The 16,158-nt window shown below is 49.0% G+C and overlaps 1 protein-coding gene across 2 annotated transcripts in view; it reads left to right on the plus strand.

The window, feature by feature from the left end:
• KRIT1 (KRIT1 ankyrin repeat containing) overlaps positions 1–16,158 on the plus strand; it is a 35,067-nt gene that overhangs the window by 6,661 nt on the left and 12,248 nt on the right. The window contains exons 2-5 of one of the 2 annotated variants that reach the window (XM_073677382.1): positions 4,265–4,371; positions 12,651–12,809; positions 14,439–14,598; positions 15,229–15,321. In XM_073677382.1, the coding sequence (XP_073533483.1) occupies positions 12,711–12,809; positions 14,439–14,598; positions 15,229–15,321 (352 nt within the window). In that variant the 5' untranslated portion in view covers positions 4,265–4,371; positions 12,651–12,710. The remainder of the gene's footprint in view (positions 1–4,264; positions 4,372–12,650; positions 12,810–14,438; positions 14,599–15,228; positions 15,322–16,158) is intronic. The other variant, XM_073677381.1, reaches the window with a different exon arrangement.

Below are 16,158 nucleotides of genomic sequence, written 5' to 3' on the forward strand. Positions count from 1 at the left end.
ACGGAGGCACTTTTTGAACCCCTGTCAGAAGCATCCCTAAAAACTGTCTCTAAAAACAGCACTCTTGGTAGCTCTTACATCCGCACGTAGGGTTAGTGAAATTCAGGCCCTATCGGCAGGGCCCCCCTTCACACAAATCTTGGAGGATTGGGTTACTCAGAAAACCGACCTTGCCTATCTACCAAAAGTGGCGTCAAGATTTCACAGGTTCCAGGAAATCACCCTCCCTTCTTTCTGCCCTAATCCTAGGAACACGAAAGAGAAGGTCTTGCATACACTTGACGTCAGACGGTGCCTAATCCAGTATCTAGAGGCAACACAAGAGTGTAGGCAGGATAGTTCTCTCTTTGTCTGCTTTCAGGGTCCTCGTAAGGGGAAGAAAGCTTCTAAGGGCACGCTGGCCAGATGGAGAAGGGAGGCCATCACATTATCTTACTCCTCACGTGGAGAAGCTGCCCCGGAGAAACTGAAGGCCCACTCAACGAGAGCGGTGGCAGCCTCCTGGGCGGAGAAGGCCGGTGCTACGTTAGAGCAGATATGTAGAGCGGCAACCTGGTCTTCCCCCTCTACCTTCTTTAATCACTACCGGCTAGACTTAACCTCTTCTTCAGACCTCACTTTCGGGAGAAGGGTTCTGGAAGCTGTGCCCCCCCCCCCCCCCTAATGAGTCACTTCTCTGCAATTCTCTCCGTGGTGCCGTCATGGGGGAAGGAGAAAGACGTAGTTACTTACCGGTATTGGGATTTCTCAGAGCCCATGACTGCACCCGTACATTCCCTCCCTTCACGTGTGGGTGCGTACACTTATTAGTTAACTATTGTAGCCACGTGGTGTGTCTGACGAGGTCTTAAATTGTAAAATTTTGTGTTACTAACCTGGTGGTCCTCTCATGCTCTGTAAACAACTGATGCGGGAGAGAGGCACCGCCCTTTTATCTGTAGGTTTCCTATCCTTGAAGGGCGGATCCCCTCTCTCTGTGGTGCCGTCATGGGCTCTGAGAAATCCCTTTACCGGTAAGTAACTACTTCTTTTTCAACAATGGTGTTCTCCTTGGTCGTCTCCGATGAAATCCACTTTGTATCAAACCATGATGGATGGTGCGATCTGACACTGATGTTCCTTGAGCTTGAAGTTCACCTTTAATCTCTTTAGAAGTTATCCTGGGCTCTTTTGTTTCCATTCTTATTATCCGCCTCTTTGATTTGTCATCAATTTTCCTCCTGCGGCCACGTCCAGGGAGGTTGGCTACAGTCTCATGGATCTTAAATTTCTGAATAATATGTGCACCTGTAGTCACAGAAACATCAAGCTGCTTGGAGATGGTCTTATAACCTTTACCTTCAACATGCTTGTCTATAATTTTCTTTCTAATCTCCTGAGACAACTCTTTCCTTTGCTTCCTCTGGTCCATGTTGAGTGTGGTACACACCATGTCACCAAACAGCACAGTGAGTATCTGTAGCCCTATATACAGGCCTACTGACTGATTACAAGATTGTAGACACCTGTGATGCTAATTAGTGGACACAACTTGATTTAACATGTCCCTTTTGTCACATTATTTTCAGGGGTGCCATCATTTCTGTCCAGGCCGATTTCAGGAGTTTAATTCTTTTAAAAATTCTATGGAAGCAGAAAAGCAATGTCTGACTTTCATTTCTTCATTTTCATAGATTTTTAATTTATTATTACTTTTGTCAGATTCAAGTTATTTCCGTGACCATTGTGGGGTTTTCTTTCATTAAACGAGGGGTACCAACAATTTTGACCACATGTGTATGTACACAGTGAGAGGATGGAAAGGCCGTGGGTGTTGCAGGGTTGTATAGTCTGTGGCTTAGTCGGCCCCCCGAGCTCTGAGTGATGATGCTGAGAAGACGTCCCGCACGTTGTCAGATGGAGCTGTGATGAACCCTGGACCTGGGGGGTAGTATAAGATTCGTTCATCACTAGTCTTTAATTCTTCACTACATTTCCCAAAGTAAAATATGCCGTATACTGCACGGTGCCCTTTTCCTTTGTCTTTTATAGCTTATAGCCGTACTGGGGTATAGATCAGGATAGTTAATTAGGGAATACGTTTGATGTATCTCTAAACAGAGGCTAAGGGCTCATTCACACATGCTGTTTTTTCTTTGCGTTTTTTGTCCTGTAGTGGTTTTTTTTTTTTTTTTAAATTCACACTATGTCAATGCTTTCACCATTTTTACTTCAGTTTTTCCTTATTGACATCAAAATGGCTCCGCACCAAAAACCCCATCAAAACTGTGTAATTTGTGCTGCAGTTTTTTGCCCTTAACTTATGCATTAAAAAAAGCTACATGTGAACATGCCCTATCCCACGGCGACGTCGTCAATATGCTAGCCCCATTAACCCCTTCATGACATAGGACGTAATAATATATCTTATGTCAGGTGCAAGTAAATAGAGCGCCGCTGCCATCTTGGGTCTTCATAGGAGATCGTCATTTTTGAGGCACATAAAAAAAAAAAAGCGACGATGGAATTGTGTTCTCCATGGTAACTTATATTCAGTATTTGGAGATAGTGTTTGTTTCCCTAATTAATTAACATTACCTGCTAAAAGGAAATTCAATGAACAATACATTTTCTGACAACGGTCCGTCAGGGTCCGGCCCTTCGTGTATTACAGGGGTCTGCAGAGGACAATTATTCTTGCTGGGGATCGTTCTCGCCGGACCCCCATATATAAGGGGCTAACTGGTGAAACTTCCCCTTTGATTCTTTCACTCCTCTTCACCTGTGACTTTACAGCAATGTATATAGATCCGCAGCCTGGCCACAGTCATGAGGCTTTCTATGTGATGCGACTGATTCCTATTCTAGTGTTTTTATAATTAGACGGTAAAAGGTCACAATTTGAATAGATGATATCTCCTCAAGCTGTAAAAAGAATGCAGAGCGTGAATGTGTTTTTTTTTTTTTTGTTGTTTCTGCACAATTTTGACACTGCATTTAGGCTCAATTCATTACATTACTGATCCTGAGTTACATCCTGTATTATACCCCAGAGCTGCACTCACTATTCTGCTGGTGCAGTCACTGTGTACATACATTACATTACTGATCCTGAGTTACATCCTGTATTATACTCCAGAGCTGCACTCACTATTCTGCTGGTGCAGTCACTGTGTACATACATTACATTACTGATCCTGAGTTACATCCTGTATTATACCCCAGAGCTGCACTCACTATTCTGCTGGTGCAGTCACTGTGTACATACATTACATTACTGATCCTGAGTTACATCCTGTATTATACTCCAGAGCTGCACTCACTATTCTGCTGGTGCAGTCACTGTGTACATACATTACATTACTGATCCTGAGTTACACCCTGTATTATACCCCAGAGCTGCACTCACTATTCTGCTGGTGCAGTCACTGTGTACATACATTACATTACTGATCCTGAGTTACATCCTGTATTATACTCCAGAGCTGCACTCACTATTCTGCTGGTGCAGTCACTGTGTACATACATTACATTACTGATCCTGAGTTACATCCTGTATTATACCCCAGAGCTGCACTCACTATTCTGCTGGTGCAGTCACTGTGCACATACATTACATTACTTTTCAGACTCTCCTCAGTTTGTTACAAACATTTTCTTATGGATTTCCATCTTTACTACACTTCTGAAATCCTCTGTGCTGCTGGCAGACCTGTACTCCTTCCTCCTATATCTTATGCTTGTCTGCACATCGCTTCCCTGTCCGTGCATCATCAGACCCCTTTCTCTCCTAAGGCTTTATCCTTAGTGCTGTCCTCAATTAGCTCACCTACTCATCTTCTGAAATACTCTGTGCTGCTGGGTGATCTTCCTTCTTTCATCTTTTTTTCCATGACTTCTGCTTTTGCCTCATTTTTGCTTTTTTTTGGTCCCTCCGAGTTTCCTTTTTGTCAGAAAACACCTTCACCACAATCCTCTCCTGAATCACTCTGTGCTGCTTCCAACGTCCGGGACCTCGGTCTTATGACATTGCCCTTGTCGGTTGCATCTGTTTTCACAGTCACTGCCTATAAGTTGCACAGGCCTGTACGTGTCAGATCATGCTGGGAGTTGTAGTGCGATCTTGTGCAGGTGGAGACTGTGCGGATGTTGCTCCACGCCGGGCGTCTCATCAGTCGGTGCTGCCCTCTTATCTGGGGAGGGGGCGCTCCGCTCAGGGGAGTGGCGGAGTTGTTTTCCTGTAACAGGAAGTATACATGTGTTCATTGTGACCTTCTTGTTGCAGCCGCAGTTTGGCCCGGACAGTGGCCCCCCGGACGGCCAGTGGTGCAGGAGCAGCATGTGACGGCCGCATGGAGGCTGGGTAAGAGGACATCATCGGGGGATCTGTAGGTAGTGCTGCTGTTTTTATCCAATCCGTCATTTTATTAAAGGAATTTTTTGTTTGTTCTTATTTTCTTTTGTAAAAAGTTCTGCAACTTTATAGGACTTTATTTCACTTTTTCACCATTTTTCGATGGTTGTCGCAGTGTGTCAGTGCAGGCGAGGCTCAGTGGGAAGGCTGGGAGCGACGTACGCACGTATCGAAGACTTCCCCCGTATACGTCTGATGGACGGTGCTGACGCTGTGTGCTCGTGCTTCTGTGTTTAGCTTACAGAGCATTGCCTAAACTGATACATTGTAGCAAACTGACAGTATAGTTTAAAGGGATGTTCCCAAAATCACCATGTTGGCTCAGTGTGTAGAATCGCCCATCTTTATAGAGACCTAATTTTTCAAAATGAACCATTTCTCTACGATCACTTCCCAAAAACCCCTTTCCCCGGCTGTACCTGAGCTCCCAATCCAGACGTCGTCCTGTGGTTCTCACCGCTCAGCTCCTTCTGTAGCTTCTCTCCATCTCTGCCGCTGTAAGGCCGCGTTCACTCTACGTTTTATCCACTCATCATTGTCTCTGTCGGAGCTTACCGTTTGTCTGAAGCCCTGATAACTGGATTCAGATGTTTGCACTGACTGTAATGATGGAGGAGCCGCTGTGTGGGACATTTTCGACAGAATCCCCATATTTGACGCGGGCACCAAAATAGTCGACTGCGATACGTCCCAAAGTTACATCCCGCACAGCGACGGATTCATTATACGCAGTACGAATCCAGTTTTCAGGGCTTCAGACATAAGGTCCGACAAAGCCACCGACAAGTGGATAAAACGTGATGTGAACACAGCCCAATACTGCAGGAAAACTGCATTCTCCGCTTACCATCCTCTGCTCTGACCGAGCATCAGCCGCTCTTTCACTGCTCCTTTTGGCTGGGTGCCCACGTAGCGTTTTTCAAGCGTTTATGCTGCGGAATTTCCGCAGCGGAAACGCTTGTGAAACGCATGGTAATCCGCACCCCATGGTCCCCAAGGGGATTCTGCATGTTCTATGCACATGCTGCGTACAAAAATCCGCAGCATGTCATTTAATTTTGCGGAAGCGCAGCGGAACTCCCGCCATTGACTTGCATTGAAACGCATAGAAACCAAGACTGTACATTTGTACAAGCGGCTTCTATGCGTCTCTATGTGCGGATGGTACCCAGTTCTGGAGGAGAGGAGACTCTCATCCAGACCTGGGTACCATTGTACCTGTAAAAAAAGAATAAAATAACAAATAAAGTTATATTCACCTGTCCGGCGTCTTCTCTCTGAATGCCGGCATCGCTTGAGGACCTGTGGTGACGTCACAGTCATGTGACCGCAGGCCCTTCACCGCTCTGTCTCGCGATATGCCGGCAGCCGGGAACCAGAGAGGAACGAGCGCTGCAGCCACGCCGGGGCCTCGGGGGTGAGTATAGCTTTATTTGTTTTAATTTTTACGGTTCACACTGTATAAATCCATGCTGTTTGCATGGATTTATACAGTGTGACCTAGTTGTCAAGCACTTTCCAAGTGATGCTATCGCCTGGAAAGCGCTTGTCAATCTGCATGCGGAAACGCATGTGGATCCGCATGTATTCTGCAGGAAAAACGCATGCACAATCTGCATGCGTTTTTTCTGCCAGGGAGATGCATTTCTGCATCGTGGGCACATAGCCTAACACCGAAGAAATTCTGTGCATGCTCGTTTACCATCTCTTTTCATTTGTTTCCCTTTCTCTCTCTTTCTTTTTTCTGTCTTTTTCTCTTTTCGTGTTTTCTCGCTCTTCTGGTTCTCTCTTTTTTCTTTTTTTCTCTTTCTTTCTCTCGCTGTCTTTCTTTCTCTCGCTGTCTTTCTTTTTCTCTTTCTCTGTCTTTCTCTTTCTCTCTTTCTTTTTCTCTTTCTCTGTCTTTCTTTTTCTCTTTCTCTTTCTCTGTCTTTCTTTCTCTTTCTTTTTCTCTCTCGCTCTCTCTTTTTCTCTCTCGCTCTCTCTTTTTCTCGCTCTTTCTCTCTCGCTCTCTTTCTCTCTCGCTCTCTTTCTCTCTCGCTCTCTCTCTTTTTCTCTCTCGCTCTCTCTCTTTTTCTCTCTCGCTCTCTCTTTTTCTCTCTCGCTCTCTCTTTTTCTCTCTCGCTCTCTCTTTTTCTCTCTCGCTCTCTCTTTTTCTCTCTCGCTCTCTCTTTTTCTCTCTCGCTCTCTTTTTCTCTCTCGCTCTCTCTTTTTCTCTCTCGCTCTCTCTCTTTTTCTCTCTCGCTCTCTCTCTTTTTCTCTCTCGCTCTCTCTTTTTCTCTCTCGCTCTCTCTTTTTCTCTCTCGCTCTCTCTTTTTCTCTCTCGCTCTCTCTCTTTTTCTCTCTCGCTCTCTCTCTTTTTCTCTTTTTCTCTCTCTTTTTCTCTTTTTCTCTCTCTTTTTCTCTTTTTCTCTCTCTTTTTCTCTTTTTCTCTCTCTTTTTCTCTTTTTCTCTCTCACGCTCTCTCTTTTTCTCGCGCTCTCTCTTTTTCTCGCGCTCTCTCTTTTTCTCGCGCTCTCTCTTTTTCTCGCGCTCTCTCTTTTTCTCGCGCTCTCTCTTTTTCTCGCGCTCTCTTTTTCTCGCGCTCTCTCTTTTTCTCGCGCTCTCTTTTTCTCGCGCTCTCTCTTTTTCCCGCGCTCTTTTTCTCGCGCTCTTTTTTTCTCGCGCTCTTTTTTTCGCGCGCTCTTTTTTTCTCGCGCGCTCTTTTTTTCTCGCGCGCTCTCTTTTTCTCGCGCGCTCTCTTTTTCTCGCGCGCTCTCTTTTTCTCGCGCGCTCTCTTTTTCTCGCGCTCTCTCTTTTTCTCGCGCTCTCTCTTTTTCTCGCGCTCTCTCTTTTTCTCGCGCGCTCTCTCTTTTTCTCGCGCGCGCTCTCTCTTTTTCTCGCGCGCGCTCTCTCTTTTTCTCGCGCGCGCTCTCTCTTTTTCTCGCGCGCGCTCTCTCTTTTTCTCGCGCGCGCTCTCTCTTTTTCTCGCGCGCGCTCTCTTTTTTTCTCGCGCGCTCTCTCTCTTTTTCTCGCGCGCTCTCTCTCTTTTTCTCGCGCGCTCTCTCTCTTTTTCTCGCGCGCTCTCTCTCTTTTTCTCGCGCGCTCTCTCTCTTTTTCTCGCGCGCTCTCTCTCTTTTTCTCGCGCGCTCTCTCTCTTTTTCTCGCGCGCTCTCTCTCTTTTTCTCGCGCGCTCTCTCTCTTTTTCGCTCTCTTTTTCGCGCTCTCTCTCTTTTTCGCGCTCTCTCTCTTTTTCGCGCTCTCTCTCTTTTTCGCGCTCTTGCGCTCTCTCTCGCTCTTTTTCTCTCTCTCGCTCTTTTTCGCTCTCTCTCGCTCTTTTTCGCGCTCTCTCGCTCTTTTTCGCGCTCTCTCGCTCTTTTTCGCTCTCTCTCGCTCTTTCGCTCTCTCTCGCTCTCGCTCTTTTTCGCTCTCTCTCGCTCTCGCTCTTTTTCGCTCTCTCTCGCTCTCTCTCTTTTTCGCTCTCTCTCTCTTTTTCGCTCTCTCTCTCTTTTTCGCTCTCTCTCTCTTTTTCGCTCTCTCTCTCTTTTTCGCTCTCTCTCTCTTTTTCGCTCTCTCTCTCTTTTTCGCTCTCTCTCTTTTTCGCTCGCTCTCTCTTTTTCGCTCGCTCTCTCTTTTTCGCTCTCTCTCTCTCGCTCTCTCTCTCTTTTTTGCTCTCTCTTTTTTGCTCTCTCTCTTTTTCGCTCTCTCTCTTTTTTGCTCTCTCTCTCTCGCTCTCTCTCTCTCTCTCTCTTTTTCGCTCTCTCTCATTTTTTCTTTCTCTCTCTTTTTTGCTCGCTCTCTCGCTCTCTCTTTTTCGCGCTCTCTCTCTTTTTCGCGCTCTCTCTCTTTTTCGCGCTCTCTCTCTTTTTCGCGCTCTCTCTCTTTTTCGCGCTCTCTCTCTTTTTCGCGCTCTCTCTCTTTTTCGCGCTCTCTCTCTTTTTCGCGCTCTCTCTCGCGCGCTCTCTCTCGCTCTCTCTTTTTCGCTCTCTCTCGCTCTCTCTTTTTCGCTCTCTCTCTCTTTTTCGCTCTCTCTCTTTTTCTCTCTCTCTCTCTTTTTCGCTCTCTCTCTCTTTTTCGCTCTCTCTCTCTTTTTCGCTCTCTCTCTCTTTTTCGCTCTCTCTCTCTTTTTCGCTCTCTCTCTCTTTTTCGCTCTCTCTCTCTTTTTCGCTCTCTCTCTCTTTTTCGCTCGCTCTCTCTTTTTCGCTCGCTCTCTCTTTTTCGCTCGCTCTCTCTTTTTCGCTCTCTCTCTTTTTCGCTCTCTCTCGCTCTCTCTCTTTTTCGCTCTCTCTCGCTCTCTCTCTTTTTCGCTCGCTCTCTCGCTCTCTCTCTTTTTCGCTCGCTCTCTCTTTTTCACTCTCTCTTTTTCGCTCTCTCTCTTTTTCGCTCGCTCTCGCTCTCTCTCTCTTTTTTGCTCTCTCTCTCTCTTTTTTGCTCTCTCTCTCTCTTTTTTGCTCTCTCTCTCTTTTTTGCTCTCTCTCTCTTTTTTGCGCTCTCTCTCTTTTTTGCGCTCTCTCTCTCTTTTTCTCTTTTTCGCTCTCTCTTGCGCTCTCTCTCTTTTTCGCGCTCTCTCTCTCTCTTTCGCTCTCGCGCGCCCGCGCTCTCGCTCCCAAGCTATAATTGCCTATTTCCCCAACTCTGGAGGAAGTTTGTCCTTTGCCCTTTAAAGGCTCGTCCACTCCTGGGAGACTCCTTTCCTAATACCTCCGGTGTTTTTGCATACTCATCCCCTGGATCAGCTCCTCTGATGAAGCTCCTGCTTCTCCTCTCTGCAGTCGCATCACATTAGGTCTTGTGACCGCTGCGCCCTTCTCTATTGCTCCAGTGCAGACTTTTCTGGTGGAATACTCAATACTTCAGTCATTCTACGGTCGCTGATTGGCTGCAGTGGTCACATGAAATAATGCATGTTACCACAAAGACAGACAGCATGGAGATGGAAAGATTGGCACCAGTCCGGGAGGTAAGTGTGCAGAATGCACTTGTTATTTTCTGCACCAGACTAGATTTATTAAGAAGGGGTCGTCCAGAAGTGGACGGAGCCCTTCATAGAGGACCTGGCACTTGCCATAAAGATGCAAAAAAAATTGCTCTCGTGATTCATTATTATTATTATTTCCCTTGTCAGTTGGAGGTTGCGGGTCCATATAATAATCATCTCCCTTGGACACCATCATTTCTTACCAATCCGTCAGCGTCGTTCTCCCTCTGCGCTCGCTGACATTTTGTGTTTTGTTTTGTTCCTCTTCATTGATTTTTCTGCTTATTTTTACATTTTATTATCTGCCTGTTATTAATAGCGGCTTAAATGGCGGCATCGATCCCCGGCCCATCATTTATTTAGAGGCAGGAGATGCACATAGCAATGGCTATATGAAATCATCGGCAGTCTCTTTCCAGCTCGCGGCTGCTTTATTCATGAGAGGCGTGCTGTCTCATTGCGTCTATAAAAAAAAATTGGAATATTTGTGTCTGCAGCTCCTATGCAGACCTATGTGCTTCCATGCCAACAGACTACAAACAAACCCGGTGTAGTCTGGTCCTGCCATCATTTTCCTTTCCACACATCACCTGCTTCTTTCTAATAATGCCTTAAAATTTTTTCCATGGTACCCCCAGACTGGAGTTCTGCTTTAGTAAGTGGAGCGTGACAAGGGCTCACAATGGGGTCCGGGTGGGCACATGGGTCACTTGCATCTGTCATCAGGTGTTGCATCCGGGAAGAAGTTAGAAAAGTTAATGGAAGCTGCAGGCAGACCGAAGACATCCAGGAGACTGCAGACAGATAGCAGAGTTACTGGAAGCCTTATACAGACAGCAGACAGGTAGCAGAGTTACTGGAAGTGACAGGCAGACTGAAGACGTCCAGGAGACTGCGGACATGCAGCAGAGTTACTGGAAGCCTTATACAGACCGCAGGCAGGTAGCAGAGTTACTGGAAGCGACAGGCAGACTGAAGACGTCCAGGAGACTGCGGACAGGCAGCAGAGTTACTGGAAGCCTTAGACAGACCGCAGACAGGTAGCAGAGTTACTGGAAGCCACAGACAGGTAGCAGAGTTACTGTCAGCCGTAGGCAGACCGCAGAGAGGTAGCAGAGTTACTGGAAGCCGTAGGCAGACCGCAGACAGGTAGCAGAGTTACTGGAAGCCGTAGGCAGACCGCAGGCAGGTAGCAGAGTTACTGGAACCGACAGGCAGACTGAAGACGTCCAGGAGACTGCGGACATGCAGCAGAGTTACTGGAAGCCGCAGGCAGACCGCAGACAGGTAGCAGAGTTACTGGAAGCCGTAGGCAGACCGCAGACAGGTAGCAGAGTTACTGGAAGCCGCAGGCAGGTAGCTGAGTTACTGGAAGCCGCAAGCAGACCGCAGGCAGGCAGCTGAGTTACTGGAAGCCTTAGACAGACCGCAGACAGGTAGCAGAGTTACTGGAAGCCGTAGGCAGACCGCAGACAGGTAGCAGAGTTACTGGAAGCCGTAGGCAGACCGCAGACAGGTAGCAGAGTTACTGGAAGCCGCAGGCCGACCGCAGACAGGTAGCAGAGTTACTGGAAGCCGCAGGCCGACCGCAGACAGGTAGCAGAGTTACTGGAAGCCGCAGGCCGACCGCAGACAGGCAGCAAAGTTACTGGAAGCCGCAGGCAGACCGCAGACAGGTAGCAAAGTTACTGGAAGCCGCAGGCAGACCGCAGACAGGTAGCAGAGTTACTGGAAGCTGCAGGCTGACCGCAGGCAGGTAGCAGAGTTACTGGAAGCCGCAGGCCGACCGCAGACAGGTAGCAGAGTTACTGGAAGCCGCAGGCAGACCGCAGACAGGCAGCAAAGTTACTGGAAGCCGCAGGCAGACCGCAGACAGGTAGCAAAGTTACTGGAAGCCGCAGGCAGACCGCAGACAGGTAGCAGAGTTACTGGAAGCTGCAGGCTGACCGCAGGCAGGTAGCAGAGTTACTGGAAGCCGTAGGCAGACCGCAGACAGGTAGCAGAGTTACTGGAAGCTGCAGGCAGACAGATGTCCTGGAAATCGCAGACAGAACTCCAGAGTAGCTAGAAAGTCTGAATAGCATGGAAGCCGCAGAATGTAGCCAGCTAGCGGTGGTCCTGAAAGCTGCAGACTGGTAACTCAGGGACTGTAAACCACAGGCAGCCAGGAGACTTCCTGAAGACTGAGGACAGGAACTGTGCACAGAAAAACTAAGTCCTACTTGAAAGTCTTACTACCAGGACCCAGGTGTGCGTCTTGGGAGCCTTATACAGGCCTAGGAAGATAAACACATGGGAACACGTTGTGTTTTGGGAGCACGCCGGGCTACTTGCAAAGCACAACGTGGACCACAACTAAGTTTAGCGGACTGGGGTGTAGGGAGCAGAGCCCGGATCTGGGACACGTGTGTAACATGGAGTTATTACTTATGTTCTGTATTCTGCTATTGATACTGAAAGTTTCTGGATTGTTGGGCAGTGCTGAGCTGGATTATCAGATTAAAGGTCAATTCATGTGACCGTATTTTCTCGTCCATACTACATCCTCAAGTCTCTGTCTCAAATTTGTAGCATCGGAGACAAACTGTAAGCTGCTCGTTTGGGTAAGGAGACCTGCGGTTAGTTTTTAGGGCTGCAATGTGTATTGCTGGCAGAAAAATGAGTTAACTAAGAATCTACCAGTGAGCTCTTTCGGATAATGTTATGGGAGAGTTTAACTTTTTCGTGCCTTTTTCTGAGCTCCTCTCAGCTGGTTTATTTATGGTCTTTATATCTGCATCAGTACGGGAGCGTTAAAAGATCAGTGGAGTATTATTATTATTTTGCAAAGTGGACAATCCCTTTTAAGAATTTCATATTGTTATTATTGCTAATCTTATTAGTCCAGTCTGCCCTCTAGTGGCTGTGGTCCATCATGACATGTAGGTGAAGCAGGTCATATCCTGTAGATCAGGGGAGCATGATGTTTTTTAGTCCAGAGACCACATTACTAAGAGTTGCACAAATTTTAGGGATCGCCATCCTTGGCTTTGGATATGCAGCAGATACCGCAGGTAGATCACATCGTTTAGCTGTCGGCTGAATGATCCTCAGACAGTCTGATATCACCAATGATTCCACCAAAAGCTTCAAGGCAAATGGGGGCAATAATTTATAGGAGTAAAGGGCGATAAGAGGCTGCCGAGAAACGCCCATCATCTTGGAGCCACATTGCAGATCCTGGATCTCACGCTGGTACATCCGCATGTGAAGATGATTTCCCATACGTGATGATGCCTCCTTACCGCTTTGCTTTCTCTACAGGCCGGACGTGCCCTGCGATTCCATGTTTACTCATTGACCAACCAGGGCATTATTATCACTATGGGCAGCCCGACCGACACAGAGGCGCATGTAGCCGTGATCCGCCCAAAAAATGCTGGAAGCCTCAATTCACGAGAATATCGAGCAAAACAGTACGAGGTAAAAAACAAATGTGTGCTCCCGTTCATGTGACTGCACACTTAATGCCATACTACTCTGTCACCACATCAGCCACAGCCACCACTGCCGTCTTCCCGTAACAGTGTGAGCCACCCATGCCATCATTGCATGACGGTGTCAGCCACAGTTCCACTTGGCGGCGGCTGCCATCTGCTCCCTTCTCCGCCGGGCGTCGTCGAGGCCCAGGCTCCCCTCTATCCGCCGGGCGTCGTCGAGGCCCAGGCTCCCCTCTATCCGCCGGGCGTCGTCGAGGCCCAGGCTCCCCTCTATCCGCCGGGCGTCGTCGAGGCCCAGGCTCCCCTCTATCCGCCGGGCGTCGTCGAGGCCCAGGCTCCCCTCTATCCGCCGGGCGTCGTCGAGGCCCAGGCTCCCCTCTATCCGCCGGGCGTCGTCGAGGCCCAGGCTCCCCTCTCTCCGCCGGGCGTCGTCGAGGCCCAGGCTCTCCTCTCTCCGCCGGGCGTCGTCGAGGCCCAGGCTCTCCTCTCTCCGCCGGGCGTCGTCGAGGCCCAGGCTCTCCGCCGGGCGTCGTCGAGGCCCAGGCTCTCCGCCGGGCGTCGTCGAGGCCCAGGCTCTCCGCCGGGCGTCGTCGAGGCCCAGGCTCTCCGCCGGGCGTCGTCGAGGCCCAGGCTCTCCGCCGGGCGTCGTCGAGGCCCAGGCTCTCCTCTCTCCGCCGGGCGTCGTCGAGGCCCAGGCTCCCCTCTCTCCGCCGGGCGTCGTCGAGGCCCAGGCTCCCCTCTCTCCGCCGGGCGTCGTCGAGGCCCAGGCTCCCCTCTCTCCGCCGGGCGTCGTCGAGGCCCAGGCTCCCCTCTATCCGCCGGGCGTCGTCGAGGCCCAGGCTCCCCTCTATCCGCCGGGCGTCGTCGAGGCCCAGGCTCCCCTCTATCCGCCGGGCGTCGTCGAGGCCCAGGCTCCCCTCTATCCGCCGGGCGTCGTCGAGGCCCAGGCTCCCCTCTATCCGCCGGGCGTCGTCGAGGCCCAGGCTCCCCTCTATCCGCCGGGCGTCGTCGAGGCCCAGGCTCCCCTCTATCCGCCGGGCGTCGTCGAGGCCCAGGCTCCCCTCTATCCGCCGGGCGTCGTCGAGGCCCAGGCTCCCCTCTATCCGCCGGGCGTCGTCGAGGCCCAGGCTCCCCTCTATCCGCCGGGCGTCGTCGAGGCCCAGGCTCCCCTCTATCCGCCGGGCGTCGTCGAGGCCCAGGCTCCCCTCTATCCGCCGGGCGTCGTCGAGGCCCAGGCTCCCCTCTATCCGCCGGGCGTCGTCGAGGCCCAGGCTCCCCTCTATCCGCCGGGCGTCGTCGAGGCCCAGGCTCCCCTCTATCCGCCGGGCGTCGTCGAGGCCCAGGCTCCCCTCTATCCGCCGGGCGTCGTCGAGGCCCAGGCTCCCCTCTATCCGCCGGGCGTCGTCGAGGCCCAGGCTCTCCTCTATCCGCCGGGCGTCGTCGAGGCCCAGGCTCTCCTCTCTCCGCCGGGCGTCGTCGAGGCCCAGGCTCCCCTCTCTCCGCCGGGCGGAGGCAATACTACCTCCGCTCTCCTCTCAGCCTCTTCCTTGACTTCATCTCAGTCTCATCACTGATTATTGTTTTATTTTATTTTTTTGTCTTTTCTTGACAGATCTTAATGATTGAGGTGCCCATAGAAGGGCAAAAGAAGAAACGGAGAAAAGTTTTGCTGGAAACCAATCTCCCGGGAGAGAAAGACAAATCCCAGGAGATACTGGACTACGTGCTGGAAACCACAAAGCAAATCTCTCCATCCAATCTAGGGGTTAAAGGTGAGGATAAAATCCATGACGGAGGTGTGGAAGAGACCTGATAAATGCCAGAACAGCACATAGATTGCTGAGATTTTCTAATCTACACGCTTATTTCATTCTCCATAGACTTCTGCAGGCAGCAGCTGTAATTAGAGCTCTCGCTGAAGACAGAACTGTAGACTGATTTGAGCAGTTTTTTTGATCATGCTTAATCAGGAGGGAAGAAGTAAGGATAAGTGTGGAAAGGGGCATTTTTCTTAAAATATTACAAACTTCACTGTACTGATTTATGAATAGTAAAAAAAAACCCATAACTCACCCTTTTAAAGCGCCGGCGCTCCATTCCTTTTTTCGTTTTTGCAACTGATCATGTACCGTCTACCCACATCCCTGCTGCTGCTGCTCTGAGGTCTCGTACCGTGTATACAGGCACGCTGCGGACAGTAAATTGGCAGAAGGATTAATGGGGCTAGATGCAGGCAAGTAGTTAGAGACTGACATGGACAGGCAATATTTATTTTCTTTTAAAGTCTTCCCTGCTCCTAGAGAAAAACAAAAATATCCCGATCGTCTAATAAATCTTTATTTAGAATATTACACAATATCTTGCATATTTATGGGTTGTCTTTTTTTTATTATAACCTGCAGGCAAAAGAGTTGTAATCATGAACAAGTTTCCTCTTGATGGTGAAAAGGCCGGTAAAGAAGCCACTCTCTTCCTTGTCCCAACCTCTGTCAAAGGTGAACACTCTTAAAATATTCTTAAAGGGAACCTATCATCAAGTTTTTCATATGGAAATAGTGGTATAGGCTGTATAGGCAATTGTTCCATGATAAAAATGAGACCTTTTTTGTAGAGAACCAATGTGCCAGTCATGAGAAATCTAGAGTAGAAGATATATGCAAATCAGACAGGAAGTGCACTGGAGGCTGCAACGACACACCTCCAGTGCACTTCCTGTCTGATTTGCATATATCTTCTACTCTAGTTTTCTCTTGACTGGCACATCGGATCTCTACAAAAAAGGTAGCGTTTTTCTCGGGAGTCAAGCGCCTACACGGCCTACACACCACTTCTTCTACATGTGATAATATTCTGCTCCCTTCAGGAGAGTGTACGTTGGCATTAATGGCTCGCAATGCTGGAGTCCTGAGTTCGGAACTAACCAAGAAAATCCTCTGTGTGGAGTTCATTCTCCACAGTGTTACAATAGTTTTTTTCTGGGTTTTCCAAACACATCCTGATGGGTTCACTATCCTTCGTGCACCTGATATGGGAAAATTAGATGGTGAGCTCTTTGGGGCTAAGGACTGATGTGAATGGTGATAACCTCTGTACAGCTCCGTGGAATATGTTGGCCATATAGAAGCAGACAAAAGTTAATTTAAGGTATATATTATTGGTTCCCTATGGCTCAAAGTTTCAACAATTTAACAGTTATGTCAACCTTTATTTCTCCAAAGCTCTAGAAATGGATAATGATGCCACTTTTTGCAAATAGTTTTGAATTAAAAATGTCCTACCGTTTTGTGTCTGCAGCTCCTATGCAGACCAATGTGTCTCCATTGTAACAAATA

The sequence above is a fragment of the Phyllobates terribilis genome, unplaced genomic scaffold (genome assembly GCF_046119375.1).
Source record: "Phyllobates terribilis strain yellow unplaced genomic scaffold, ASM4611937v1 Scaffold_4__5_contigs__length_816908805, whole genome shotgun sequence".
NCBI classification, from domain to species: domain Eukaryota; kingdom Metazoa; phylum Chordata; class Amphibia; order Anura; family Dendrobatidae; genus Phyllobates; species Phyllobates terribilis.